The 16,761-nt window shown below is 35.5% G+C and overlaps 1 protein-coding gene across 1 annotated transcript in view; it reads right to left on the bottom strand.

The window, feature by feature from the left end:
* Positions 1-16,761, bottom strand: part of cd2ap (CD2-associated protein) — a 67,481-nt gene that overhangs the window by 44,702 nt on the left and 6,018 nt on the right. The window contains exons 2-3 of the mRNA XM_073853212.1: positions 5,131-5,291; positions 766-955 (exon numbers count right to left, since the gene is read on the bottom strand). Coding sequence (XP_073709313.1) covers positions 766-955; positions 5,131-5,291 — 351 coding nt within the window. The remainder of the gene's footprint in view (positions 1-765; positions 956-5,130; positions 5,292-16,761) is intronic.

Below are 16,761 nucleotides of genomic sequence, written 5' to 3'. Positions count from 1 at the left end.
TTGAACGTGTCAGTTGCGTTGATGTCTATGCAGGGTCAAAACACTGTCAGATTTCATCAAAAACATCTTAATTTCTGTTCCAAAAATGAACAAAGGTCTTATGGGTTTGGAACGACATGAGGGTGAGTAATTAATGACAGAATTTTCATCTTTGGGTCAACTATTCCTTTAAAGAAGAGCTGAAAGCTGTTAGAATTTGAAATAAAAAAAAAGAAGTCAAGTCAAATAGTAGGGACATTTTATGTGTGGCATTTTAAACTAAATCTCCATGTTAAAGGGATAGTTTCTTTAAAAATTTAAAAAAATTCTGTCATTAATTACTCATGTCATTCCAAACCTGTAAGAGCTTCATTCATCTTTGGAACACACCCTGCATAGACAGTAAAGCAACTTACACGTAGAACCCAGAAAGGTAGTAAGAACATTGCTAAAAACACTGTAATTTTTTGAAGCAACAAGAACACTTTTTGCACGCAAAGAAAACAAAAATAAGGAATTAATTAAACTATTTCTTCAACTATTAACAATGTTTATACTGCCTTTCTTGGCCTTGAACGTGTCAGTTGCATTGATGTCTATACAGGGTCAGAAAGCTCTTGGATTTAATCAAAAATATCTTAATTTGTGTTCCAAAAATAAACAAAGGTCTTATGGGTTTGGAACGACATTAGGGTGAGTAATTAATGACAATTTATATTTTAGGTGAACTATCCCTTTAAAGAAGAGCTGAATACTGTAAGAATTTGAAAAGAAGAAGAAACACACTCTTTTTTGAGGCACGGGGTTGAGAATGGGGTTGTAAGCCAATTCCTCCTGTCGGGATGCCATAGGTACTGATCCTCTGCACCAGGCTCGCCACATTCCCTGATGTTCGCCGCTGTATCGGAGTCTCTTCTTTAACCTCCTTTGCTTCTTTAGCCTCCTCTTTGGACTTTGGCTCATCTTTTTTCACCTCCTTGATTAAAAAATAAATAAAAGAGAATCAATTATCAGATATAGCATCACATATATTAGCAGTATGGCAAATCAGGCATCATTGTAGGAGTAATTTTATACCACAGACACAACATATGACGTTTTTTCTGACACTTCAATTGAAAACACTACCTATTTTCGAAAAATCTATGGAATGAAACACCTTTTTAAATGCTTTATCTGTTTATTTGGAACCTGATGGACGTTGTTCCCTTTCAAGTCATTTCTTGTATTGATTTGTCTCTGCATTTACACATTATACCATGTTTTTGTCACTCATAGCACTACAAATATATGTGACCCTGGACCACAAAACTAGTCATAAATAGCACAGGTATATTTGTAGCAAAATTACAGATTTTTCTTTTATGCCAAAAATCATTAGGGTATTAAGTAAAGATCATGTTCCATTAAGATATTTTGTAAATTTTCTACTGTAAATATATCAAAACTTAATTTTTGATTAGTAATATGCATGGCTACGAAAGGCGATTTTCTCAATATTTTGAATTTTTTGCACCCTCAGATTCCAGATTTTCAATATAGTCCTATCCTAACAAATCAATGGAAAGCTTATTTATTCAGCTTTCAGATAATGTATAAATCTCTCAATTTCAAAGGACTGGTTTTGTGGTCCAGGGTCACATATATACTATGGTATAAATAATTTTGCTAAATCTTTTAATACAGAAATATATACATTTAAAAATGAAAAAAATAAAAATAAAATAAAAATCAGTAATACAATAAATAAATCAGAATTCAAATGAAAATGTCTGAGAGATTTGAACATATATACGCCGAACAGCACCTGTAAGTTTTGTTTATTTTACCAGGAATGCTCTTTGTTAGGTTTACATTCTACATTTACATTTACATTCTTCAAGTTCACACCCACATCACATAACACTCTACAGAAACCACCAACTAGCACCTACATTCACTATTTTCAAACACATGTAAATTCACCAACACCACAGCCTTCCTTGCACATTCAGAAAAAGGTGGGAAGAGAGAGACAGAATAGAAACAAATGAGTGACAAGATCTCTAGCAACTTTAGACAGCCATGTTTTTATACGCCCTGAGACTCATCCAGTTGAAACTTGCTCTGTGCTTCTCTCTCGCTCTTAATTAATGCTATTTGTACTTTTTTCTAAAAAAAAAAAAAAAAAGTATGGATATTAGTGGATCTGAGGTACAACACTAATACTATGAGTATGAACAAAGAATAAAGATTCCCCAGCTGGTGAAGCCAGTGTACGCCTATTTAGGATCAATTCAGCAATTAAGAATCCTTTAAAATTGTTGAATTTTAATAGCAATTAAAATGTAATGCAGTAGAATTAAAGGAGTAGTTCAACTTCAGGAACAAAAAATGTACAGATAATGTACTCACCCCGTTGTCATCCAAGATGCTCATGCCCTTCTTTCTTCAGTCATAAAGAAATTTCGTTTTTTGAGGAGAACATTTCAGGAATTATAATGGACTTCAATAGTGAGTTTGAACATTCAAAATGCAGTTTAAATGCAGCTTTAAAGGGCTCTAAATGATCCCAGCCAAGGAATAAGGGTCTCATTTAGCAAAACGATTGTCCATTTTCTAAAAAAATAAAATAAAAATGTATATTTTAACCTCAAATGCTTGTCTAGCTCTGCCATGGGCATGCATACTCCAGTTCAATACATTTAGGGTATGTCCTCCAACTTTAAAATCATCCTACATCGCTATAGAAGTAGTGACCCAGTGTTTTACAAAAAAAGGTAAAACAGAGACGTAGGACAGTTTAAAGTTGGGGGATAAAATGAGACGGGAGTTTTTCGACCTACCCTAACTATTGACCTGGATTACACAGGGTATGCATGCGCATGGCATAGCTAGAAAAGACCAGCATTTGAGGTTAAAAAGTATATAAATTTGTAATTTTTTTTTTTTTTTTTTTTTTTTTTTGAAAATGACAGTTTCGCTAGATAAAACCCTTATTCCTTGGCTGGGATCTTTTAGAGCCCTTTGAAACTGCACTGAAACTGCATTTTTTTGACATTCATTCGCAGACACCATTGAAGTCCACTATATAGAGATAATTCCTTATTTCCTCAAAAAAAAAAAAAAAAAAATTCTTTACAACTGACGAAAGAAAGGCATGAACATCTTGGATGACTATGGGGTAAGTACACTATCTGTAAACTTTTGTTCTGAAAGTGAACTACTCCTTTGAAATGGAAAATCAAATGAAAAAAAAAACATTTCTATAAAATCTAAAACTTAATCTGAGAACCAACAGAAATTAACAGGTTAATAAATTAATATGTTTATATTCACATTAACAACTTGAAATCACTTCAGTGGAAAATAAGTCTAAAAAAATTAATTATTTATGCAATTCCATTTGGTGAACCTGGTGGCACTATATATTATTCAGATTAAACTAATAATAAAGTTAAATCAATTAAACCACAGTTGCAGATGCAAATCTCAGAACACTTAGCATTCGCTTTAGTCTACATAAAACTCACCTAACCAAAGAACTACCATGGTTTTTAGGACATGCCACTATGTTGTTTTTGGTTGATTCTTTGGCGTACCCTTTAATACTGTGGTAATCATTCAAAGTACCACAACATTTTTATAGCACTGCCTTTGTATTACCACAGAAACTCTACAGATGTCTTTTTTTCTGGGTTTAGATGGATTCAGACAGGGTTTGGGTTTGGGTTTGAGAGAAAGGCATGTGGAGCAGCGCTCTTTGTTTCCTGGAGGCTCCTGTGCAGAATGGAGAATGCCACAGGCTGCATCCGCTCCAAACTTCCTGTCTGAGATGCTGACAACGAAATTCCTTTTTGTTACTCCCCGCTCAACACCTAATTTGAGGTCAGCTTTCCCAACCTTTCAAAGCTCCTGTTTTTTTATAATATAGAAATAAATAAACAAATAAATTAATGAATATAAAACTACTATAACAGGGACAATTCCGCTGACGTCTGGGTTTATTTCAACGGGATTCGTGATTCATCTAAAGCACATGATATTCACACAAACAGAGAAGACACTCCTATCTTAGTGAAAACTATACCTAAACCAGTACATGAAATTACACGTTCTCAGTTATAAAGTGTAAATAACTTGAAAAAAAGAGTCAATACATTTATAAATATAAAATCTTCAAAACACAACGTTCTAAAAGCAAAATTCTAGAACCCAAAATGTATTTTTAATAATACTTTTCTGGTTTTCTGACCCTTTAAATCCTGTGCTATCTCTGATCTGCCTGGTGATTCAGCGCAACAGGCATTAAAATCCAGTGCCACGTTATGAGAAACTGAATGAATAGAAAACCACGTCAAGACAAAACATTACCAGTAACACGTTTTCCAGACACAACGAGCCCTTATTTGGATACGAACTGACAGACAAACTAAAACAAGCTCCTTACCTGCTTGATTTCCATGGTCTTCTCCTGAAACCACCTGAGTGTGACTATCAAACCTTTCCGGGAGCAAAGTTCAGTTTAGGGAGTGGAAGATTACCTCACACCCTACTAAAGGATCCCCACAAAGAAACACAAGCAATAATTTCCTGCCTTTGACAAGATTTACCATTACATCTGACTTTAATGTGGGTTTCCTCAAACAGCCTCAGTAGCAACTCAAAACACTAATTAAGATGAGATTGCAATACCTGCAATGACACATGGTCAGATTTGGGAATTCAAACTTGTAATGTCTTATGTAAAGATAACCACTTCCTTCCTGTTAACACTTTGTTTTGGCCAACCTCAAGGCTTTTTAACCTCCATTATTTTGATAATGGACATTGATAAAAAAAATTCCATGTAACATCAGTGGTTCAACCTTAATTTTATGAAGCTATGAGAATACTTTTTGTCTATATCAGAAAGCCAGTTCCTACGTCAGCAGCACCACATCGAACCACTGATGTCAAATGGACTATTTTATCAACATCCATTCACTACTTTTTAAACGTGTTAGTTGCATTGCTGTCTATGCAGGCACAGAAAGCTCTCGGATTTTATCAAAAATACCTTCATTTGTTTTCCGAAGATGAATGAAGGTCTAACAAGTTTGGAACAACATGAGGGTGAGTAATTAATGACAGAATTGTCATTTTTGGGTGAAAAAAAATTCTTGAAATTACCTTTACAAAGTTGTCTGGAAACAGGCCTCGTTTCCCGTTGAGGTCGCCCTCCATCCATCCCTCCTCCTCAATTCGTCGCACGTTTTTGATCACATCTCCAAGCTTGAGGGTTAACTCATCTTCGTGGGCGGCTAAATACTCATACTCCACCACCACCTCAACTACAAAGGAGAGAACAGAGTCATCGTGAAACTCATGCTATGATCAAGAACCAGATAAATGATGGGACAGATATTTAAAGGAACACTCCACTTTTTTTGGAAATAGGCTCATTCTCATTCATGATCATAGATCATTGAATCCTATTAGACCAATAGCATCGTGTTCAAAAATGACCAACGAGTTTCGATATTTGTCCTATTTAAAACTTGACTCTTCTGTAGTTATATCGTGTACTAAGACCGATGGAGATGCAAAGCTTCAATTTTCTAGGCTGATAAGATTAGGAACTACACTCCCATTCCGGCGTAATAGTCAAGGAAGTTTGCTGCCGTAATAAGGCTGAAGCAGGAGCAGTAATACCACGCAGCACATGTGCAAATGCTAAACTAGCTGGGAACTCATTTCTGATAATACTCCGCCTGATGAGCATTTGTGGTTAAAAAGTATATAATTATTAATTTAAGAAAATGGCCAATCGTTTCGCTAGATAAGACCCTTATTCCTCGACTGGGATCATTTAGAGCCCTTTGAAGCTGCATTTAAACTGCATTTTGGAAGTTCAAACTCAGGGGCACCATACATATCCATTATATGGAGAGAAATCCTAAAATGTTTTCCTCAAAAAACTAAATTTTCTTTACGACTGAAGAAAGAAAGGGGGAGAGTAAATTATCTGGAAATTCTTGTTCTGGAAGTGAACTAATCCTCTAAGTTACTTAACAAGAATGCTCAGTAAAACACAACTAAAGCCTTTAAAAAAAATAAAAAAAATACCTGTCATCATTTACCTATATGATTTGACATCTTTCTTCTGTGAAACAAATACAGAACAAAAAATCACCATAAAGTATAACTATTTTGAATTGTATGTTGTTGGAAATACTTGTTAACTTACGACAAATACAATCTTAGTCATACGACAATTAATGGAAGCCAGAGATTACGGTTTATAAAGTTTTAAATATGGACGTTTTTCTTACACAGATGCATTGATTGAAAAGACCGTGATTAAGCCCTCAGAGCTCTGAGGAGTACTTTTATGATGGATGGATGGGTGTGTGCACTTTATTGGACTTCAAAATCTGAACAGCCACTCACCCCCATTATAAAGCTTGTAAGAGCCAGGGCATTTTTTAATATAACTTTGACTGTATTTGTCGTCATATACATAGTCATATACACCTGGGATGGCTTGAGGGTGAGTAAATCATAGGGTAATTTTCATTTTTGGGTGAACGCTCCCTTTAAATATTTACTCATTTTACCAGATTTTTTTGTTCAATTGATTGTACACAGATTTGTAACCTAACACAATAAGGGATGCACCGAATTGAAAATTCTTGGCTGAAACCGAAAACCGAAAAAGAGGAAACCAAGGCCGAAAACCGAAAACCGAAACACCGAAAGAATTATGCCAATTATTAGTACCATTACATTTGTGGCTATGACTGTGTACTAATCTTACTAAAATCAAGGCATTGTAATTGCATAAATGAATATTAAAGTTTCAAAGAATAAATCAATTATATTAATTTAAACAATTATTATCAGTCAAGTATTATATTACTTAAATAACATATACATATATTTCACTGCCTTTGTTTAAATTGTTTAAATTTTTATAACACATTATCTTGTGGATCCATCAGTTCACATTTACAACTCTACGTGTTTCTCTTCCAGCAGGAGGCGCTGTCAGAATGGTAGTAAACAAAGCAGCGCAGCAAATGACTTTGAAACGTGCAGCGCATATTTATTCAATGGATAGCCTTTTAAAGTTTCATCGCAATTCTTTCAGTCCCCACAATTAAGACCACCTGAAATCATAAATAAGACTTTCTTAACCCCTAATAACACTGCAGCCATCAAAGAAAATTAAGAGCTTTATTTCATGAACCGACTTTCAAAAACAAACCTTACACAAAATATGTTTCTTTTTATTTTTTTCCAACCATGTTCGAGGCACAAGAAAAATATTAGGGGACTAAATTAATATCAGCATATAAAGTATAATGGTCTTTCATTGTCTCTGAGAGAATGCACGTCAAATGCTGAAAGCACTGTCAGTTTTTACTTTCACTTTAACATATTGCACAGTTTTCACGTTGCTTGTGTGATATCCATTGGCTCACCTCCATGGTTTAAAACATAAATATTTATAAAAACACAGTATATAGAAAAGACATTTTTAAAATATTGCGACGTAATACCAACGTAAAGCAATTGTTTTTCACTCACTGAAAGCCACATCTGTCTCAATCTCTGCTCTCATCACTGGCTGCACGCACGACTGCTGACACACCCCCTCTTGAAATTGTGGCATTACAAGTTTTGCAAATCGCTATCCGTGGGTCTTTCTCAGATATACTGAAATACGTCCACACCGCAGACGTGTTGCTTCAGACAAGCACGTGCAGGCCGCGGTTTCTGTTTGCGTCAACACACCGTTTCGGCCGTGTTGTTTTGGTGATAAAAGTCGGTGGCCGAAAATTCGGTGCATCCCTAAACACAATAGTTAAAGTGCTATCAGATCAAAATGAACTCGACTAGCCAAATGTTTAAAAAAGTGTCCTAATATAGTCAGTTCTGACCTTTAAAGAGTGAATAAACACATTCCGCACCAAGACCACAGAACAACCGTGTGGAAATCTAGACCTTGTCCTTTACAGCCACTATTGTTTGACCTCTTTGTTGAGCGAAAACTTCAAATCACTGGGCCAAGGGCCAGCAGAGTACAGCCAGTAAACAATGTTTTAATCAAACATAGGTATGTTCTCCAAGGACAAAGCCTAACAATCATTATTTTAACAGCTAGAAGAGCACTTACAATGGTTTTGGAATGACTGTTTCCCAGCAAAGTGGTGTCCTTCAAGTTCGAGGCAAACAAAAACAACAATGTCTGAGCGAGCAATGTGCATGTCTCTGCTACCTAATCATTACCACGGACACCCAGACGCAAACATCTCCCAACCATTCCGAGTCTTTGGAAATTGTATCGTGTTAGACAATGCCTCAGGAAAAGTGCTAAATCTGGCTGTGAGAGTTGCATGAGTCTGAGAAGAATGTGATCAGCTGCATATGCACACAGTACTTCTGTTGACAAAGGTTATTTACACAGCAAAGCCAGAGATAGCAGAGACTTCTCATGGAAAACACAGGGAAGAGGTAAGCGTGTTTGACAGGATCTCATCCCTACCCTGTCTAGTTATGTCTGTACAAAGTAATTCTACAAACATGTATGTAACGGTTATAAACATCAAACGAAATTTCCTGTACGGCCCGCAAATTCTGGGGAATTCTTTTAGGAGCATCTGTCAAGAGATGCAAAATAAACCGGTTTAGGCCAACATGATGATGAGGAATCTGTGTTACGCCCCGTTCTTAACGATTTTATCCGTGTAATGTTGGTCACTCGTAGCTGCTGGATGTTCTAATGTTATCATTGGCTGTGTAACTTCTCATAGTTTTGAAAATCTGATCCCAAATGATATGCATTGCCAGTAAAGAAACATGACCTGGTTTTGATTTTGGTTTTGACAAGGAAGCAGTTTTCTTACTGCAAAAATATGAAAGGTGTCAATTGCAGCAGTGAATAATAAAATATACAGTTGAAGTCAAAAGTTTACATACACCTTGCAGAATCTGCTAAATGTACCAAAATAAAAGGGATCAAACAAAATGCATGTTATTTTTTATTTAGTACTGACTTTAATACGATATTTCAAATAAAAGGCATTTACATATAGTCCACAAGAGAAGAAAATAGCTGAATTTAAAAAAAATGACCCTGTTCGAAAGTTTTCATACACTTGATTCTTAACTGTTCTTTGGAAAAATCCTTCAGGTCCTAGAAGATCTTTGGTTTTTCATCATTTTTGTGTATTTGAACCCTTTTGAACAAAGACTTTGAGATTTTGAGAACAACTGAGGGACTCATATGCAACTATTACAGAAGGTTCAAATGCCCACTAATAATTCAAAAGGAAAAACGATGCATTAAGAGCCAGAGGGTGTAAACTTTTAAATGGAATGAGGATGTGTCAATTTTTCTTATTGTGCCTCAATATAATTTTATTTTTCATTTAGTACTGCCCTTTAGAAGCTACAGAGAATACTTACATGTTCCACAGAATACAAAATTAGTTAAATTTACCCTAATCTTCAAATTCAAAAAGCTCTTAATGCATCGTTTTTTCCTTCTGAATCATCAGTGAGTGTCTAAACCTTCTGTAATAGTTGCATCTATGGGTCCCTCAGTTGTCCTCAGTGTGAAAAGATGGATCTCAAAATCATATAGTCATTGTTGGAAAGAGTTCAAATACACAAAATTGCTGCAAAATTTTGTTGGGCTATATGCTCAATTTTCATATCATCCTATCATCAGCCTGTGAGATCGTCGATACACGATACGGTAACACTTCAGAATAGGGAACACTTATTCACTATGAACTATGACTTTTCCCCTAATTTGCTGCTTATTCATAGTTAGTAAGGTAGTTGTTAAGTTTAGGTATTGGGTAGGGTTAGGGATGTAGAATATGGTCATGTAGAACAATGCATTAATATGTGCTTAATTAGTACTAATAAATGGCTAATATTCTAGTAATATGCATGCTAATAAGCAACTAGTTAAGAGACTGTAAAATAAAGTGTTACTTGAGCTCCACCTATGGAAATTAGTTTGAAGGGTAATTTCAAAGACTGTATTGCTTGTTGGATAAAACTTAAACAGTCCTTATTAACAGTCCTACATTAAAAACACTTTATCCCTTTAAAATGCTTTAGAAGTACTAAAGAGCCAATGTGCTAGTAACATGCGTTACCTACATGTTTAAACTCAATGGGAATTTCTGGAAATTCTTGTAACTATCACTAAAAAGAATTTGACTAGAGCATCTCATAAGGGATAGATCGCACAAGGTCAAGCATCTTACAGCTCTCTGGGAAGTAAAGTTTAAACAAGAGATAACCAAGTGCACAATCCAAGCCTTTTGAGCAAACGCCAAACTATTTTCTGTCATCTCTCCTCTTGAATGGAAATCTGTGGCCACTATCCGTTTTTAAAACTGTGACTATGAGGCAACAAGCATTCACATTGTCTCTTCCTCTTCTTGTTGGTAACTTTGCAGAAGACTGTTACATACAATGTCAAACCACCATAAATTGTGGTTACTTGGTTTTGCTTCTAATTTAGCCTTGACCATGTTTTCAACCATAAAAGGTGGGGAAAGAAGAACTTCTAAATTAAGATGAACCAAATTAACTCCCTCAAAAGGCTTAATTATCATGTCACTTAGTATATAGAAAGTATATCTTTTATTTTGTATGCTGTGCTCTTATCACCAATACAAAAGAAATGCAGAGGCTAACTGAGGTCAGGACTTTGGAAACTGAAAGTGTCTAGTAAAACAACAATATGACTCCTTCAAGTAGCTCATGTATCCCCTGTTTGATGCTGACTTGCCCTCTCTGTTTTCGCCTGCCGAAGCATCCTGCTCTAGAGCAGAGCTTTGCAGAAACTGTCATAATGACATAGTTGGCCGACTTGGCATTAGTGTCAGGAGCAGATCCAGAATCTGCGACTCTGCTTTTATTCGTTCTTATTCCCTTCCGCAGCCATTTAGAAAGGAAAACAGATTAGGTAATTTACTTCTCTGCATTCTGATTGCCAAAATCTCTTAAAGCTTTACTTAAAACACTATTCACAGTTGCCAGCTTGTGAATAACTACAGGAATATTTCGGGTCAGTGAAATAACACAAAAGACTAAAGAGAGTAGGAAATAATTTCAGCCTTCGGTCCAAGAAGCAAGGCCTTAATAAGGACTGTTTAAGTTTTATCCAACAAGCAATACAGTCTTTGAAATTACCCTTCAAACTAATTTCCATAGGTGGAGCTCAAGTAAGCGGTCGCTGGTTTATTCTAAACTTTAGAAAGAGTTACAGCTCATAGAAGGATGAAAGAGCCAAAAAACACACCAGCGCTAGAATGCTTACAGTTCTAACTGTTATTTAAAGTAACAGTTGATCCATTAACGAAAATTTTTATATGTTATTTACACAAAGTTTTTTAAAACAAGAATCTTCACATGGATTTTCTACAAATTGTTTTGCGCTCAATGAAAAAGTTTAGCTGTACTGCTCAGACAACTTGCAAAATAGTAAAACCAAAATAACAAAGAATCATGATAAAATCGTGATATTTCTGAAAAAAAAAAATGTGATGATATTTTGATATGATGATATTGAATGATATTTTTGCCATTTCACCCACCCCTATTTCAAAATATACTAAAACAGAAATTAATTATTTAAAATTGTAATATTATTTCACATTATTAATTGTACTGTATCTTTATTCAAAATAAAAGCAGGCTTGGTAAGCATATAAAACAGACTTTTTTCAAAAACATCAAAACACTGAAATCATACCAAACAGAAACATTTGATTGTCAACGTAGGTTAGAGCCTTGTCAAAGCTTCAGATGGCATGCCCACAAACCATCTGATGCATACTGCACACAGAAACGCCAAGAGTTGGCAGAAGTTTGTGATATTTAATTAATAAATTCTGTGTTGTCTGTACAACGTCTCATAGACTATAATGTATTATTGATTTATGATACATAAAAACTTAAATAAAATTTGTAAAAATGTTTGTAAAAAAAAAAAAAAATACAACTAAATAATTTATCTCTACCTTGCTACAAAATCAAATATTGTCTACAAAGCTAAAAAGTCAGTCCCTGCCTTAGGCTGGCATGTACACTTTGTGTTTCTGAGTTTGACATTTGCAAAATTTTCAACAAATGTTTTAAATGTTATCTGTACAACCTGACCTATGCATGAAAAAATAAATAATAATTGAATGCACAATTAAAACTAGGGTTGGTTACTTAACATTCATGTCGGAACAAACGGGCGGTGCTTGGCCCAGATTTTCTGCTTGCCTACAGTCAAAAGTCTGATTATGCAAGACTAATTAGTGACAGAATAACGGCTCCACAGCAAATTCTAGCTGAAGCCATGCTTGATTCTGAACAAATGAAACTTGCATAAAGTGGTTCTATTTTTCAAAACCTTGTGCTGACATCTTCAAAATTCCACAGACAAAATTATTCAGAGCATATGTTCACTAGAAGTGCAAACCAGGCGACTCATCTGTGTGCCTTGAATCAGAGAGAGGTCAGACGTTAAATGGGTCAACGGTTTAGCAAAATAAAATTACTACACTAAACAAAAAAAAACAAAAAAAAACTCATACACACAAAAAAATCAATATGTGACTGGAGCTTGGAGGAAATAGAGCAACTAATATGGGAGACTTCATTTCAATTTAACCCCTTAGTGTTCCAACGTTCCACCGGAGGGACGTTTTGCATTGAGTTAAGTTTGACAGGAACTCTAAGGGGTTAACACACACTCACAGTGCCTCGAGCAGTTCGGACTGAGCTAATCAAGACCCTGGATGACACAAACACACACAGTTAAAGGATTAATTCACTTTCATAACAACAATGCACAGATAATGTACTCACCCCCTTGTCATCCAAGATGTTCATGTCTTTCTTTCCTCAGTCGTAAAGAAAGTGTTTTTTTGAGGAAAACATTTCAGGATTTCTCTCTTTATAATGGATATGGATGGCGCCCCGAAGTTTGAACTTCCGAAATGCACTTTAAAAGCAGCTTCAAAATGCACTAAACTGTCCCAGTCGAGGAGGAAGGGTCTTATCTAGAGAAACTATCGGTTATTTCCTAAACAAATTGACAATTTATATACTTTTTAACCTCAAATGCTCGTCTTGTCTCTTCTCTGCGCAGCTCATGCGAACTCTGTGTGATTCAGGTAAATACAGTTAGGGTACGTCTAAAAACTCCCATCTCGTTTTCTTCCCTATCTTCAAAATCGCATTAGATCGCTGCAAAGGTACCAACATATGCTGCGTCCCAATTCGCCTATACTATGCACTAAAAGTATGTACTCTTTTTGTGAAGAAAAAGTACATACTTTTGAGTATGTAGCAGAATAGTAGGCAAGCTTTGGGACATACTACTTCGTCATAACTGCTTCTTTAACAGACGCTCTGTTGCTTAGTTACCTGAATACTGTCACTGTTTAAACTGCCCTCTCAATCATCACAGTTAATATTTATATACATTTTGTTTCATTTATTTTCCTACCGTATTAGAGAGAAATGAAGAGGCACTTTCTTTCACGAGTCTTTCATGCCGAGAACTCTGCTCTTGTGTTTGCAAAATTATGCATTTAAACGTTAATGACCAACCCTATCATTATAAAAGTTCATAATGTTGCTGCACATGAAATATAACACGGATAACATTAAATAAATGTATTTTTTATCAGGTTACACATTGATTATTTATCACTCAAACCCCTTTCTCTACCTGTCCGTTGGTCGCGCATATCCTCCATGTTTGTAGTTTTTTAACACTTTTTATGCATGTTTGTAGTTCTAATCGAATCCTCGTTCACCGCGCAATGTGTTGTGGGCAATATTAGCCGTTAGAGTGTGCATTGATCCGCACTTCGAATTCCGAAGTTAAGTAGTAGACCATCCGGGAATCTTTGGAATACTTTTTTAAGCATACTACGATTTGGGACATACTAATTCTATTTTCGAATACTATTTAGGATGGATAGTATGCGATTTGGGACGCAGCAATAGTGTTTACAAAGTGAACATACAAAGAAACTCAAACTCCTTTTACAAAAAAAGGTAAAAACAACATTATAAGACGATTTTGACATTGAAGACATAAACGAGATTGGAGTTTTTAGACGTACCCTAACTGCATTTACTTGAATCACACAGAGTTCGCATGAGCTGCGTAGAGATGAGACAAGACGAGCATTTGAGGTTATATATTTGAGGAAGTATATAAATTGTCAATTTTTTTTTAAAATAACCGATCGTTTCACTAGATAAGACCCTTCCTCCTCGACTGGGATAGTTTAGAGCCTTTTGAAGCTGCATTTAAAGTGCATTTAAACTGCATTTCAGAAGTTCAAACTTCGGGGCGCCATCAATATCCATTATAAAGACAGAAATCTTGAAATGTTTTCCTCAAAAAAAAAACATAATTTCTTTAAAACTGAGGAAAGAAAGACATGAACAGGGGGTGAGTACATTATCTGTGCATTGTTGTTATGAAAGTGAACTAATCCTTTAATAAACTAGTCCTCATTTAAAAATTGGGGATGCACCGAATGTTCCGCAACCGAAATTATTCAACCAAAAATATAAAAAAAAAAACTCTTTCGGTGTTCGGTTGAATAAGCGAAAAAGGCTGAAAAACTTATACTGAACAATGACGTAAAGCAATGACTAATGCAGCAAACATGTTGGAAGTGTGGAAGCATTTAAAACTGTCCGAGAAAGACGCAAAAATCATTACAAGCACCGACAGCGAGAGACTGTTTAGTAGCCTACTACATCGCATGTCTTTGATGAGAAGAGAAAAGGGTGGTTGTTGCTGGTTACTGTATGATGACTGAAATCAGGAAATGGCCTTAAATCATTTGTAAATAAACTACGGAATGTTATGTTTTCTAATACACGCACAAATTGTATGTATTCTGACAGCACTGTGTGAGCTCATTAGCTAGGGTTTAAAGTCCAATGCGTGAGGAAAATCTGCACTGAAACAGCTTAATGAGAATCATTCATAAATCTGCTGCTGTCAGGTTTCCGCCAAAATAAAAGTCAACATAAATGTTAGCAAAATATTAGTATTGTAATTTTACTGTTGTTCTGTAAAATAAAATGGTAAGACAAAAATAATGATAACAACCATTACAACAGCTCTATTAATACATTTATTATAACATTCTCTTTTGCTCAGCAAGGCTGCATGTATTTGTACATTAAAAACACATGCCTGATTCAAGAACGGGGTCTTAAAAATGGCCAAAGAATATTATTTTACTAACTTATTAATTTTAAGTTAAATTATGCTTTCTTGGTAGGCTATAATGTCTGCTGGAATGTTAAAAATGTTTAGTGTTAAGTAAATTTTTTAAATTGTTGTTTTGTAATTGATTTTTTTTTTTTAAAGCAAGACAAAACTCTAAAAAGCACATTTTAGAATTTTCATTTCAGTTCATCCCTATTAAAAATAATAAAGGTGCCGTAGAATGCATTGATACAATATTTTAAATTGTTCTCTGATATCTACATAGAAGGTATATGGCTTAGGTAAGGGCAAAAATTATTTGCTCTGATTGGCTGTTTCACTCGAGCCGCTATTAATATGCGGGGCATTGAAACTGCCATTTTGAATGCACGATAATTTTTTACTTTCACTTTTGAGATTTGTGATTGCACATTAGGGCTGCACGATTAATCGTTTTTAAACCGAAATCGCGATTTGAAAGGGTGCGATTTTCAAATCGCAAGAGCTGCGATTATTTCGATTGATTATCAAATGTGGTAACAAGCATATAAGTCGTTTTTGACAGGTCACTTCATGTGCATATTACGTCTTCATGCTTACATTACTTTTGATGCAGAGTTTAACCAATAGGGGGCATTTAAACACTGCATGTAGAGACATGCACCGGACGTATTTTTCAGTCCCGCATCCGCAGAAATATGTTTATCTCGTTCAGTTCCCGCCTCGACATTCATGTTTTGTCCCGCTCCTGCCCGCATAAAAGTAACCTATATAGTTTTTTTTCAGTACATCAATTGAATTTACATGAAACAGTTTTGTAACATCTCGTAATTTCACAAAACCCCAGCATAAACGCTCCTGGTAAAATATTTGTTATATAGGCTAAGCATCAACATTCACAAACCACTGTTATTCTTAACAGAAGAGCCAGCATGAGCTACTGTGTGTATCCATAGCAGAATGCAAGCAGACAAAGCTAAAGTTGACATCTCAGTTCATATGCGATCTCATAAAGCTCTAACACAATGAATATTATGCACAATGAATCTTTCACAATGTCTACACTTCGTGTGTTTTAATTCGCGAGCACGCAATATTCAGCACTGTGCAAGAATGTTTTAGCAGTGAGTGGATTCTAACTTAAACACCTCTGATGACTGCCTATCCTGGTGCTTACTAATCATAGCTGTAAGTTGTATACTAGTTGTTCTTGCTGCTTTTGTGCAATAGATGAATAACAATATTTTGCTTTTTAGATATTTCTATTTTGCGGGGGTCCCGCGAATCATTTTATTTTCCCGCGTCCCGAACAGCCGCACTCGCCCATCAAGTTTTGTCCCGCGCCGCAGTCGGTTGCCTCGGGTCCCGCTATATACTCCCGTAGGAGTGCAGGTCTCTACTGCATGTACTGAGCAAATAACGTTAACGCCATTTGGAAAAGATGAGCGGGAGCAGCGGCTCAACTTCCCAACAAAGTGTCTCTTAATGTAGGTTATCATCGGTGTTTACAGTGTGTTTGGATTCCTAAAAGTTTAAGATTTTAATTATATTTTATT

This window comes from Garra rufa, chromosome 13 (assembly GCF_049309525.1).
Source record: "Garra rufa chromosome 13, GarRuf1.0, whole genome shotgun sequence".
NCBI lineage: Eukaryota > Metazoa > Chordata > Actinopteri > Cypriniformes > Cyprinidae > Garra > Garra rufa.
Note: the sequence above shows the minus strand (reverse complement) of the source record. Positions and strands in the feature narration are given on the sequence as shown.